Source organism: Teleopsis dalmanni, chromosome 1 (genome assembly GCF_002237135.1).
Source record: "Teleopsis dalmanni isolate 2A chromosome 1, ASM223713v2, whole genome shotgun sequence".
Taxonomy (NCBI): Eukaryota; Metazoa; Arthropoda; class Insecta; order Diptera; family Diopsidae; genus Teleopsis; species Teleopsis dalmanni.
This window is the reverse complement of record NC_051846.1, coordinates 43,775,935-43,791,732: the sequence shown is the minus strand read 5'-3', so window position 1 is coordinate 43,791,732 and position 15,798 is coordinate 43,775,935. Positions and strand designations below refer to the sequence as shown.

Here is a 15,798-nt window from a genome sequence, read left to right as displayed (position 1 = left end):
ATTGAAGTAAGTATTAGTGTTACTGAAAAAGCTACGTATTCTTTATACGGTCTATAAACTAATTAAGAAATTCAATTATTTCCTAAGACTACTATTGAGGAATACTTGGCAATACTCGAAACAGCATTGTATGGCAGCCAAATTTCAATAAATTAACTAAATTAACTAAATTAACTAAATTGTCATTTCTTTGCTAATCGAATCCGTCTATAAAATTTTTGTTTTGCTTGTAAGTTGTTCATTTTGAATATAACATTGTTATTCGTCATTAATATCGATTTTAATATACATATTATTATATATAAGTAAATAATTCGAGCGTCACTTCTATATGGATGTGTAGCGCTTAGCAAGGCTTCAAACACTACTATTCGCCAGCTATAAATTGCACAAAGCCAGGCTCTGAAAAAACTTTTAAAGGTACCATGATAGGACGAATGACATCCCCATGGACCGCAAGATTGATCCGATCAAAAAATACATAAAGGATAGAGCACTGAAATTATTTACGAAAACTGACAGGCTTACTAACAGCGCGTTATCGATTCTCAGAATGGTTACAGGCTCCTCGGGGAGGTATGCAGATTTGAGATCAATTATTGCTTAGTCTGATTTTTAAAGTATGTATTGTTGTTGCTGATAAAGCTACGCTTTTTTTATAGTGGCAAAGAAGGTATATTTAAATTTTAGAGGGTTTTCGAATAGCAAAGAAAGTGATGAAGTGATAAACAATAATCCAGTCAAGGCGTAGAGAGGGGTTATGAAGAAACCTCGCAGTTAATAGAGAGTAAAAATGCTCAAGTGGACTGACTCAACTAGCCTCAACATAATAATAATTAAATAAATAGTATAATTTATGATTTTGTGTTATAATTTTTTGATATAAAATTGAAACATATACCATAGTGTAGTAATTTTAAACTAATAAATATTAAATATTATCAAATGAAGATTTATTATTAATGAAACTATAAAGCATAATTTCTAAAATTAGAAAATTGAATATAATTTTAATGGACCTATGCCGTGCCGTAAGTGTAATATCAGTAAAACAAACCAAGGCATTGAAGTTAAAATAAATGAACTGTAATATTTGCAATATTTATGATTATCAAAACCTTAAAATTTACAAAAAAAAAAAAAAATTGTTTAAACAAATATAAAACTGAAATTGAATTTATAGTTTCTCTGTTTACTTTTGTTATCATTATTTTCCAAATAGTATTAATGCCCAATGCGAGTTATGAATATGCACAGACGACCGCTAACAACGTGCGCGAAAACTTATCGAGAACAATGGCATTTCTTTAATATTATATGTCGAGAATTATTAATAATACAAAAACAACAATAACAACAACAACCAGAGAGGACGGTATATACGGTTCATATCAGTATCACTAAGACTTATTGCAATACTACAAAAGTTTAAACATATATATTTATATAAAGTTATAGTACATTATTAATTTGTCAACATAGCGTCACTTAAACGAGCCCTAAAGTAGCGACGCATACGTATATATATCGCAACCGCCCGCAGTCTCGTGCTGCGTTTAACGCAAAGCCTCTTCGCAGTCGAAGTTCTAAGCTCATAGAACACGGTTCGGTAATTGTAACGAAGTATTTAGAATATAATATTTCAAATGCATATATAATATTTCAAATTTTAATAATTTTTATATAAATAGAAATTAATTTACTTAACTAATTAAGCTAATTGCAAAAAAACCACTATAAACCACTATAGTTTAGAATGTGAAATCAGGAATGTGATTGATCGATGAGTTCGCTTTCATATGATATTGTGATATTTCATAAACGTAAAAATCTAACTGACAAAATGGCATAGAATTTAATGCCAAAAATTGACAAATTACAAACTTAAAGTATAAACCCAATGTTCAAGTGTTTATAGATATTTTTTATATTATCATAATTTATTTTGAAATTGAAATTTTAAATTTCAAAAATATGAAAATAAATGAACTTAAGTTTTACTCGTGCAAGTTCAAGGCATAACGGAAGTGCGTTTCAAAAAAAAAAAATTATATTACATATTACACATTATTGACTCAAAAAAAAGAAAAATATTGCCTAAAATTAATTAAACAAATAAGATAAATTACAAATAAACAAATTCAACGTAAACTGAAAAGTAAACAAACGCGTGAAATATTTTAAATTACAACGAAAAAATAAATTTTATTACACACATCGGCATATAAAATTCATTCCAAAATAAGAAGCAAATAGAGAGAGAGTAAAGGTACATTTTTATCCTTATAAACTTTTATTTTATTTATCAAAATTTTATTGTTTTTGCATTATATTATTTTTTTTTATTTTTTTATTTTTTTTTCTTATTTTTTCTATATCATGAGACAGTTAATTGAAATACTTGTTTCATTTTAAGCACACAATATTTTAAATAAATAAATAAATACATACTAATAAATATGGGTGAGGGCATTGTAAACTTTTATTTCGTTGTGTTAATTAGCCAAAAAATTAAAATAATAATAATAATAAATCACAATAAAAAACAAATATACATTTGTCGGCAAATGGAGACTTATAGATACTTTATATATAACGGAAAAAAATTTTTTTCCTTGCTATATTTTATATTGAATAATGTAAATACATATATATACATAATATAATAATATACATACATAAAAATTAAAATAATAATAATAATAAATCGTAATAAAAAACAAATATACATTTGTCGGCAAATGGAGACTTATAGATACTTTATATTTAACTAAAAAAAAATTATTTTTCCTTGCTATATTATATTGAATAATGTAAATACATATATATACATAATATAATAATATACATACATAAAAATTAAAATAATAATAATAATAAATCGCAATAAAAAACAAATATACATTTGTCGGCAAATGGAGTCTTGTAGATACTTTATATTTAACTAAAAAAAAATTATTTTTCCTTGCTATATTTTATATTGAATAATGTAAATACATATATATACATAATATAATAATATACATACATAATATACATAATATAATAATAATACATATATATACATAAATACATGCAAATATGTATACATACATATATTAAAATTCTTATCTCATTATTGCAAATTTTGCAGAACTTTGCTTTTAAAATAGTTATAAAAAAATGTATTCTATTTTGATGAAATTAAAACTAATATATTTATTATATGCTATACTTTTACTATTTATTTATTTATTTGTAACTTAAACATTCAGTATGTAAAATAAACTATTTTTTGTACATTTACAATAATATCACATATACTACAAATATTTTTTACTTTTTACTAAATAAAAATTCAAGTTACAAATAAATAAATAAACAATATAATTATAGAATATAATAAATACAGTAGTTTTAATGAACTCAAATTATTTGTACATAAGTAAGAATAAATTATTATATTAAATAGATTTAATATATATAATATATAAATAATAAATTATTATATTATATAAATTTAAAATATATAATATATAAATAATCATAAAATATATAATAATATATAAAATATATTCATAAATATATATATATGTAATGTTTTAAAAAAACCATGAAAAAAAATTTTGCGAAAACGTATACATATCTTTTATGAGAATTCCGACGGGATTTCGATATTTCTGGTACGCCGATGTGATATTGGTTTTTATTACAGCCAGTACAATTGGGCAAATTTTTTCACTACGTTATAGGTATGTCGATATGAGTTACTTTTAAAGATATCGAGGTTTAAAGTTATAAACCTTTAACATTGATTACATTAAAAAACAAAAACTATACACACGCCATCTACTGTCAATTAGTATATGCAATTTACATGTTGATTAGGTTTATAACAAGTAGACACGTTAGATGGTACTGTTGTTGGTCTCAAAAACTAAGCTATATAGTTAAATGAGACTATTTGGGATATCGAAATAGAGCTGCAATTTTGTTTGAATATGTAATTTTAAAATTTATATATTTTTAAAAATATGTATTTGAATATAAAGTTGAAAGTTAACAAAAAGTATATTAAATGATTTTATAGACCTTAGAGTAACTGGATAAAATAATTAAATTTACATAATTTTTTATATATTATTTACATATCAAAAAAATAAAAATACACAGTAATATAAATTGTTCAAACATAAAAAATAATACTAATATTTATAAGTATATTATTTAATAATTGTGATAAATACGTATAATCAAATTTTTGTAAAGAACTTTATTAAATTAAAAAATAATATAATGATACAAAAGAAATTTTTATTCAAATTAATAAATATTAATATAGATTTCATTTACGATATAAGAATAAAATGCCAGCATTAATTAAAATATTTATAAATAATTAAAATATTATTATTAAATTATAATTTTAAATTAAATTATGTATATTAAATTATAATTAAATAAAATATAATTATAAAATTATAATAACAATATAATAAATTATATTAAAATCATACATCACTGCATTATAATAAATAATTTAATTTTAGTAATTTATTTATTTTATTTAATAATGTATTTATATTTATAAGAAGTTAATTAGTATTATAAGACATTTTTTTTAAATAAAAAATGAATTTTAAGTTAAAAAACAAAGTGAATTAATTAAAATTAAGCTTTCATTAAAAATTTATTCTACAAGATTTTTAATTTTTATATATATGTATTAACATATATAAAAATATTAACAAATATGAATATAAAATATAATTTACTATCAAAGCTTTTGGTTCGGTTCTAAAATTTAATATCTAAATTAACTTACGAGTATAATATAAAATAAAAACCTTTTTATATAATATTTATATATATTTAATTTAAAAATATTTATTAATAATATAAGTGATATTATATATATTATAATATATATATATAATATATATTATATATTCTCCCCAATAATTTTATTTTATTTCACTATTATTTTTTTATTAAATTATTTATACCCTTGCTATAAGTACTGTATAAGTATGATATACCATACATTAAGACCGAAAAGTTTTCGGAAATTCTCATTTAAAATTCGCGCGCTGTATATTTTTCGATATTTTAAGTTTATGTAGTTTGGCAGCACTGTCCTTAATTACTATGCCAAAAATGAGCGCGATCTGTCAGACAGTTCGTTTACGGCAGCTGTTGAAACCAGTTCACCTCAGTAGGGCGTTGCGAAAAAAACAATGGAAAAAAATATTGAACAAAGAGTTTGCATCAAATTTTGTGTTTCGAACGAAATTTCGTGTGCAGAATCGTTGCGAATGCTACAAAAGGCTTATGGGGAATCAGTTTTATCGAAAACTCAAGTTTATGAGTGGTACAAAGCCTTCCAGGACGGTCGTACGACCGTCGAAGACATTTCGCAACGCACTACTGAGGTGAACTGGTTTCAACAGCTGCCGTAAACGAACTGTCTGACAGATCGAGCTCATTTTTGGCATAGTAATTAAGGACAGTGCTGCCAAACTACATAAACTTAAAATATCGAAAAATATACAGCGCGCGAATTTTAAATGAGAATTTCCGAAAACTTTTCAGTCTTAATGTATATCAAACAAGTCACAAAACAATGCTTAAACTTAATATATTTTTGCTAACCATTCGTAGGGTGATCAAATGGGCTTAATTTATTTGATTTTGTTACCAATATCACATGTGTCTTATTAATATTAATTTTTACCGCAATTTTCCTGTTTCAAAGAAAAAATTTACACAGCAATAAATTCATTTTATTTGCGAGTTTCTTTTGTTTTTAGATAAAAATAATTATTATTGGCTTATGACAAGATAAGTAACTTCACATATAAAATTTCAATTTTGTTAACAGGATTAAACTAATTGCTATGTTTTTAAAGTTTTGGTTGTTTTGTAAAATCCTCATGGAACTAAATACGATAAGTCGTATAATTAAATTATTTTTTAAGAATTTTTTTTTTAAATAAAAAACATGGTACAATTAGTAATTTAAAGCGATATGCCTAAAAATAAAATTCATTGACGTAGATGTGACTGCATTGTGGTCAAAAATCTTGGATTCCAATTGTACTATCCATATTTTTTAATTAATAAATAATAAAGACTCGAATAATTAATCCCGTAATCTAACATTGGTGGCAAGCAACAATCATGACTCCTTTCAGAAAATTAAATATCTCATATTATAGTATATAAATAAATATTGAGAGAATAAAATATATGTTTATAATATCATTGTATCATCATTACTATATCCATTACATAGACTATACAACCTTTGTAGGAAAACCTTTAGATACTTTAATGTGCTATTCGCTAAAACCTACCAACTCTGTTTAAGATATAAGGATATAAAAGATATAATTCAACGCAAGTATCTATGGTCTTAAATGACCACTTATGTTCATAAATTGTTCTTAAAAAAACTGAGCTGCGAATATATAAGACTATACATTAATCGATAGGAATATACGAGATGACGAAATGGTCAATGTCTAAAAATTAGACAAAGAGGGTTACTTTATATGAGAGAAGGTTGTTTCAAAGTAACATATATACCTCTCAAGAAAAAAGTTTTTACAGTGCATATTACAATCTGAGTTAGATGAACTTATAGAAAGTAGGACAAGAAATCCTTTAAAGAAAAAATATAAACTATATTAGTTATTAAAAGATAGCAATAGGAGATGTTCGAAAGCGAAATTTCGGGAACTCTTAAAAGTGGATTGTCATTAAAGATATGTAGATAATAAATAGTATAGAGATGGGTAGAGATGAAATAGATAGGATGAATATGGGTAGAGATGGAATAGATAGGATGGATATGGGTAGAGATTTAATTAAGAACAATGTCGGGATATTGCTTAATGGATTTGACTCTAGGAAGATATTCATCACATCTGAGGTACATTTAAAACTTGATGATTATATATTTGGTACTTATTATAATTTGTAAAATTTTTCATAGTTTTTTAATGTTGTTTGCATAACAGAATTTTTAAAAATTTCTATCTTCATAAAAATTTCCTATATTTTTTGTTATTGAAGCGTGCATTTTGCGTTCTTAAGTTTAGAAAAAAAAAATATATAAATCAAAATATAATACATATTCAACTAGATAAGATGGTAATAACCGGTAAAAAATTTATAAAATTTATGCGCAGAATAAATTTTTTTCTGCTGCTTGTAAATATAGTTTTATTAAAGTTTTCAATGTTCGCAATAAATTTTAAATAAATAAATTTTTAAATAAGTTGTGTTATTGTTAAGCGTTACAATATAAAATATTTTTGAATTTATTTTAATCGAATTTATTATTCATTATAAATGAAACTAAAATCTTATAAACAACGCATGACTAATAGTACAATATATAATTTTTATGTTATAGAATTTTTATATTCAATTGGCAATTGTACCAATACTAATAAATTTAATTTATATATTATTATTAGGAATAGTGCACTGCGACCTTAAATTGTGCCCCTAAGTTGGATTAGAGTGTTTCTCCAAGTCCGATTTCTTTCATGAAAGACAGAAGAGCCTATCTTGCCTTATTTTGGATCCTTATGATCCATGAAATACCCTCCTAGGTGTTTATTCCGCTTGCGCATCAGTGCCGGGCACTCCCCAAGCACATGGTAGTTTCTTTCTCTTCTCTACAGTATCTGCAGTCTGAGTTGAATTGATATCCTAACTTTGATAAGTGATTATTCAATCTAGAGTGACCGGTCAATAATCCCGCAATTATTCTTAGAATTTTATGTTGTAAGTCCCTAAAAGCATTTTAAATTGTGATAGTCTTGTGTAGCCTTTTCCAATAGAGATTTCTTTCTTTTTCCTCTGCGCCCTTCATAAGAATGGATAGAGTTTCTTTGCCTAAAACACAGAATGGTTCTGGGAAATTGGATTCCGCTTCTTAAAAATTATTCAAAATCTTTGAACTTCTTTTCTAACTTTCTGAATTAAAGTGAGAGTGCATTTCTGAAATAAGAATTTATTTTTAATAGTGTGATATAGTTTTTAAGAAAAAGATTTTCCAGGATATATATCCCGCGTAACATCGAGCCCATACATTGATTTAATTGTTATAAACGGTGATGATCGGTATATGATACTATGCGAGAGAAAGGCTGTACTTGAAAATAGTGTGGAATTATCCCGCTTAAGATTAAGATTATCACTTAATAGTTTTTCTACTATCGATCCAAAAGTTTCTTTGTTAAATCTTTTTTTCTATTAAGCAATATTTAATTGCAAAGCAGATAACATCACTGATTAGCTTGTCTTATTCATATTACCGTAGTATTCTAGTATTAGATTGGCTACTAGTCAGTCAATCTAGTCGATGCTTTTTTATTGATAATAGCTTAGCTATACATTTAATTTTTGGTAAGTGAATGTCTTTAGATATGGTTAAGTAACCATGTAAAAGTTTTTCTATTATATACTTATTAATCTTGTTCAGATATGCGATTATAACTTTTGTTATAATGTAGAGAGAGTGTAAGGCAATAAAATTACTGTTTGGCTATCTTAATAGAATCTTTAATAAATTTTTGAACTTTTTTATATACAAATAAACAAAAATTATTTGTTTACAGTATATGCAAAATTATATAGTGATATTTCAGTTTGTGTTTTAAAATTTTACTTCCTAAAAGCATATTTTTTACAAAATCAGTGTTAGAATATATATATTTTATTTTTATTTATTATCGTATATTATTTTTCTTTCTACAATTTGATGTGATAATTTTTTATACAATTTGATTTATTATTTTATTTGAAAACAAAATAAAAAAAAATTATCGTAAAATGTGTCGTGTTTAAAACCGCATACTCTTAATTATGATTTTACAACTGTTTAAATAAAAAAATATTCCTAAAGTTATCATATAGGTATTTCTCTTACAATTTCTTTCCTATGTGTTTAATTAAATAAACACGACAATACTAAATAATGACGAATATTTTAAAAGTTTTTAATTATAAATAAATGCTTGCAAATATTTATAAATACTCAAATGATTGAAAATTATTTAACTAAAATGTTTTGAGGAATATTAATAAAAAGTGTACTATACATATTTACATATAAACTGTAGAATAAGAGTTATAATTAAAATTTCAGTCATCTGAAGATGATTATTTTTTTTTTTTTTTTAATAATAATTTAAGTAATAGTTTTTTATAATTCACATATTACTTTCACCTCTTACTTTGCTATAAAGATTAGCTAAAATGAAAACAAATTGCAGTTATAGAAAAACTTTGCGATTAAACGAACTTCTTAGAATCCACAATATAATCTTTAATTTTTAAGATATAATATCAATGAATTGCGATCATAATATATTGTATATATTTCTAACTAATACAAATTGATTTGATAAGACAATCAAATTGCATTTATGGGTCAGTTCTAATAACTGCCTCATAGGCGTGGTGAATCATTTGTACTTAATACTGATAACAGGTTTCTGCACGTGACCAATTATAAATAAAAAATAAAATACTCTATAAATGATTTGTTGTTTTTTTCCCAGAATTTTAAAATTTTATAATTGTGTTACTAAATATATAGATTAGCACATATAATTGATGTTAATATCATAATAGATACATAGATAGATATAAAACTTTTTGAACATTATAATAACTTTATTTAAAACTAATTTTATATTTAACATTTAAATTCGAAATGGTTACTCTATCTTAAAGATCTTTTTTATTAATAAATTTGTCTACGAGCAAATATTTAGATTAGTCATAAATAAATATCCATGATATATTTGAAAAAATATTTTAAATAATTTAAATCAGATTTTAAAAAAGCTTCAACCCTTTGATAATCTACACAAACCATCCATTTTTAATATTAAATCCACAGGGATTACAATTTACTAAAACCTTAGCCACCTAATGTTTTGCGCAGAGGATCAATTTTTAATATTAACCAAAAAAAAACCATTGGTCTGCTTAATGCTCTTAATAATAACCCAATTACAATGAAATAGACAGTGTAAGACACTGTCACCAACTGTCTGAAGATAAAAACCCAGCATTGGAAGATCGAGTGCAAAGCATACAAATAGATTATAGTAATAAAGGTTTAATGACAGAACAGTTATAAGCTATTAATGATTCTAATAACAAACAAAAAAAATGAAACATAATGTGGTATAACTAAAATTAGACAATCAAAATTTGATATATTCTAATAATAATTTATAAATATATATTCTGAAATAGAGCTTTAGACAGTTGGTCTAAAATTAAAGAACACTTTTAGGATTTATAATAATTTATTTATTACAATTATTCAGTTTATTTATTATTAAGAGGAGATGTGATATTGCGACCATCGAGTGTTTAAGTTCTGTAGGACAAGAAATCCTATAGGACTTAAACAAGAAAAAATATAACCTATATTGGTTATTGAAAGATAGTTTGAAATTAAAATTTCGGGAACTCTTAAAAGAGGATTGTCATTAAAGATATATAGATAATAGATAGTATAGAGATGGGTAGAGATGGAATTAAGAACAATGTTGGAATATTGCTAAATTGACACAACTCTAGGAATATATTCATCAAATCTGAAATTATGTGTCTTGTGGTCATTATAATTTGTAAAATTTTTCATTATTTATTTATTGGTTTATTAGTTTAGAATAAAAAATATAAATCAAAATATAATACATATTCAACTAGATAGGATGGTAATAAACGGTAAAACATTGGCGACCACCGGGTGTGCCCACTTCTGGGCTTCAAGTCTTAAGTCCTGTAGAGTCAATAAAAAGTAGTATAGAACCTACTTTACAGAGTTTTCCGTAAGAATATACATTCGCAGAAGTCTATTACATGTATACATTAGCGCAGAGCATTCTAACAACATATATGTGACTGACTCTTCATTCTCTTCGCATAATCTACAGTTTGCATCGATATATATATGCCTACTCTCGTACTCTCATATATATGCCTACTCTGGTGTTTTAGTTTACAGTATCCTATTAAGATATAGCCAACAAATTTAATTGTGTAAATTAAATTGGTTCACATTTTTATTGTTTAATATTCTTCTTCATATAGATTTTATTTTTAACAAAGCAATTTGGAAATTATAAGATATTTCTATATAATGTCAAAGTCTTTGAAATGAAAAAATAAATATATTTTTAACAATTTCTTTAATGTCTTAATTACAGACTCAACGAAAATCACTGCCCAATATTAATTTACACCTAACAACTAATATAACTGCAGATACAAAAAAAAAAAGAAGAAAACAGCGGCAATATCGAAACTTTAAGTGCCACGAATTTTTTAACAAAAATACAACATTCAGTCTAAAAAACAAAGTAAGCAGGAGGATATGGTTTTGCCATTCGGTCTCGGAGCTGACGGCCAACACACGGGTGGCCAAACAACAATCATGGTACCAACAGCACCTCCTGCTTTTCTAATGCCTGGACAAACAAATGTATCCACCGTCATACCGATTATACCGAGCCCATATATTGATTTTATTGTTGTAAACGGTGATGATCGGTACATGATACGATGCGAGAGAAAGGCTGTACTTGAAAATAGTGTGGAATTAGCCAAACTCATACACGCCGGACCGAACAGTGGACGTAAAGGTGATAATCATTTTCAAATATCAAATGTGGATAAAAACGATTTTGAACTAGTCATAAGATTTCTTGAAACGAAATTCGTAAAATATAGTGATCATCTGCATATACTTAAAATACTCGAATTAGCTGCCCGCTTTAATTGTCCAGATTTGGTGAGTTAACCTGCGATCATATATGCTTAAAAATTAATAAAAATAATTTAATAATCTATATTTCTTACAGATAATACACTGCATACGTGAACTTGATTTACTTTTAAGTAGCATTACAGTCGTCGATGTATTTCGTGCATTGTGGTATTATCAGCATTTAATGCCTGCCAGTCAAAATCAATTGGATTCAGTTATCACTTCACAAGATGCACTGTTAGCTAAAAAACAGAAACACAAGGGACGAACTGACAATCAAAGCTCAACAGCTAACTCGCATTCTAACCCTTTTACAGCTGAGGAATTTTGTGCGGCACTACTAAGTAATACTCTGCAGTTGATTGATATGCAAGCAGAATCTGTGTTAACAGAACAGCAAATGACTGAACTGCGTTTCGAAGAATTGGAAACGATTGTAAAACGTGATTCACTGCAACTGAGCTCTGAACTTGTACTATTCAGATGCTTGTCTGACTGGAGTATTGCTGAGTGTAGACGAAAAAAATTGGAACCAACGGCAGAAAATCGAAGGCGTGTCTTGGGTCCATTATGTTATGCTCCACGATATTTATTAATGAGTTCAAATGAATTTCGTAGAGCTTGTGAACGTGTTGAACTATTAGATCCTACTGAGATAACACTTGTCGATGATGCAATTGAAGGTATGTTGTGACAATTGAATTAAACAAATAATCAAAACTATTTAACTGCTGGTTAATTTAGGGGTTGAGGACTCTTGTATATATATTGTCGGTTATGATATCTGTGACTAATATGTCACATTCCTTTATATAATCTGAAATATAACTTTTAATAAACGATGTAGTGTCTCATTTAAAAACATATATTTGGAAATAAATGAAAACGTCACTTAAAACGCTGATGAAACAAAATTCCTGGGTATTTTGCTTGGTCAGTTTGATGTATCTGGTAATGTGAAAAAGTTTTAGGAGGAAGGAATAGATTTTATTTCAGAGAATGAAAGTGATTAACATCAATCTAGTCTCATTTTTTTACACGTCAAATGTTAGACTGGGTGCTAATTTTGGCGACGTTGCGCTGTATTTGTATGGACATAGTACTGAACCATTATTACAGTTTTCAAATATATGTGCTCTGTATTGAGAGTGGTCCAGCAGTGTAACGTATAGTTCCCCCAACATTTTTTTAGGGTATTCCTGGTTAAATAGGTTGAAGATTGTTTACTTAATCGCTTATTTTTAGCAAAAACTATTCCTCATGCTTTTGGAATCATAGTTCCAAAAGCATGAGGTGATCAAGGCGGTGATATTCTTGGGGTATCGTCATTTATTGTCCATTAGCGCTGGTTGTGAAGAATATTTCTTTGTTTATTTAGTGTACTCGTATTAATTTATCTATAATCAATCAATGACAATTCACTTTGTGGGCTAAAAGAGGAGACTATATTTAGAGATTTTTTTAACTGAACTATAATGATAATGTGTATCGCATAGGATAGAAATCTTTATAGATTATTTTATTTAAAATATGTATGATGAACTTGTAACTGTAGTTAGATATTTTTTTTATTTCTTAATCAGTTAGAAAGCTTTGCTGCTAAAAACTGCTTCTAAACGATAAACAATTAATAAAAACGAACTTTTTAATCAGTTTTTGTATTGTTTGTTTGAGATATAGTTGAACACATATTAAATAGTTTTTTTACTTATTAAAATTTACTTATTAAATTTATTTATGTTTAAATGTATGAATTTAATAATATTTATTATTATTTTTCCATAGGTAAAAAACTAAAAAACCTAACCAATGAACAAAAGCAATTATTGGAGAAGTTTCGTACAGCACGTCCTGATTTTGCCAAAATGCCCATTCATCTCAGTGATCGTAGCAACCCGAAAAACTATCCAAAAAAGATGCGCCGTGCGGAAAAAGTCTCATCCTCTGGTGAAGAAAGTTGCTGTGAGAATTTTGGTCTCAACTGTTTAGCAGTATTTGCATGCATTTTCGATTGAAGTTTGTGCAGATATCCATATCTGTAACTACATCCGCATTATTTCGTACTCATTTTCAGTGTCAAAGAATAGGACCTGAAAGTAAAATAATGATTGAAATGCATAGACTTATACACTAACGAATATAGCTTACGAATATTAGTTAACTAAGAGACGCAAATTTCCACACGTTTTATACCCTCAACTATGTGAATTATATAGTCTGTATATGTACTCTTGTATGTGAGTAGCTTAGGCGTGGAACCAGCACTATTTAAAAGTTGGCGAAACAGATACTTTTAACATTTATGTATGTCATGTGTTGTAAAAATGTTGAAAAATGCAAAAAATTGCAAAAATTGCAAAAAAAAAGTTTTTTTTATTCATAATATTATATGTTTATATATATGTATATATTATACATATGTATGTAGTTTGAAGTTTTAAATTTTGTTTTGTATGAAACAATCTTCTATAAAATTTTGCTAGTCAATTTGTAAACTGAAATTTTATGTTTATTGTATTTTTAAGTAAAAAGCATATAAACTATATGAATTTTTATAATGATAACGTATTATATTAGACTTCAATGTTGTAGTCACTAAAATAAAAAAGAAATGAACCTTTATTCATTTAAATGAAAATAAATTTAATTATTGTTTTAATATCTAATTAAACTAATACTATATTTTTCAATCACAAACTTGCTTTTAATAATAGCAAATTTTTAGAGCATATTTCCATATGTTTTTTTAAGGTAAAAAAGCTTTAATTTGTTATAAAGTACAATACGCATATATGATTTTGTTTATTGTATGTATAGAGTTTATCACAAAACAAATAAAAAATATTAGCTCAAATTATTTTAGAAAAATTTTAAATCTATATTATTTAATGTTAACTATAAAAAGAAAAGAATTTATAAAATTGTTGTGTAATGAGCACTATTCATATTATTTTAGTGCAATTTATAAATTTGTTGCATAAAATTAGAAAGTACATATTTTATTTTGTGTTTTAAAATAGAGTAAATGCATTTAATTACACATATATCATATAAACATAGTTCAAGTTTAATAGAATTTAATAAGAAAACATCTATTCCAAATTGAAATATTTTATTTATATTTTACTTGATTATATCGAAATTTTTTAAACAAAATCTATAGTATATAAACTTTTTTTAGTAAAACTAAAAATATTGTCGCAGTTGCCATAAGTATTTTGTTTAATCGCATAAAGTTATTACTGCATTTATTTTCTTTCATAAAGTAAATATTGCTATTAAATTTATATATAATTTTAATATAAACAAAAAAAAATATTTATACAAAATGTACACATTTTTTAAACTACCTGAGTGTTAAATAATATTTATGTTTAGTAACGAAATATAAGTAAATTTCAAAAATAAATTAATTTTATATTTCAAACGAAGTAAAACAAAATAAATAGTAAAAAATATATAATAAAAACTATATAAAAATGAATTTGATGTTTTTATAAGTTTAAAATATTAGCTGTCAATCGAATATTATATTGATTTTTAACGTCCATTTTGACGGAAGAAACTAAATTCGTAATATAAACTATTGTGTTTAATAGAGTGATATTTCGAACAGCATAAATTACAATAATAAAAATTTATTATTCTATTAATAAGTTTAAAACTATTAAGTTTTGCCAAATACCCATCATCAGTGGTCTTGGAATTATTTTTTATATTTAATTATTTACGAATAATAAAATATAAGAAATATAATTATTTACGAATAATTATACATAAGAAATAATTACAAAACCACTGATGATGGATATTTGCAAATAATCGGAAATATTTGATACTGTGATACTTAAATTTTGAAAACAACAACAAAATGCTTACGTCCTGATAATCAAATCAATAATCTGGATTTATTTGATCTGGATTTATATTAAGAAAGTGAAGTTCAGAAGTTCAGAATATCAAATGCGTTCCGTACCACATACGGAGGTATATTTCGTATACAACTCAAATAC

The 15,798-nt window shown here is 25.4% G+C and overlaps 1 protein-coding gene across 2 annotated transcripts; it reads left to right on the top strand.

The window, feature by feature from the left end:
- Nucleotides 1–2,099: 2,099 nt before the first annotated feature.
- On the top strand, nt 2,100–14,143 carry LOC119672098. Of its 2 annotated transcripts, XM_038083067.1 has the most exons (4): nt 2,100–2,269; nt 11,226–11,809; nt 11,880–12,468; nt 13,571–14,143. In XM_038083067.1, exons 2-4 carry the CDS (start codon nt 11,393–11,395, stop codon nt 13,798–13,800), a joined length of 1,236 nt encoding a protein of 411 aa, XP_037938995.1. In that variant the 5' UTR covers nt 2,100–2,269; nt 11,226–11,392; the 3' UTR covers nt 13,801–14,143. The 2 variants fall into 2 exon arrangements, with proteins under 2 accessions (XP_037938995.1, XP_037938994.1); XM_038083066.1 differs by lacking the exon at nt 2,100–2,269 and having other exon boundaries at nt 11,182–11,809.
- Nucleotides 14,144–15,798: the final 1,655 nt, after the last annotated feature.

Bases quoted from the DNA above. Each gene is read 5' to 3' on its own strand.
- LOC119672098 (XM_038083067.1), top strand. From the start codon at position 11,393: ATGGTTTTGCCATTCGGTCTCGGAGCTGACGGCCAACACACGGGTGGC. The intron at 11,810-11,879 runs GTGAGTTAACCT...TATTTCTTACAG, and splicing joins GCTTTAATTGTCCAGATTTG to ATAATACACTGCATACGTGA. The intron at 12,469-13,570 runs GTATGTTGTGAC...ATTTTTCCATAG, and splicing joins TGTCGATGATGCAATTGAAG to GTAAAAAACTAAAAAACCTA.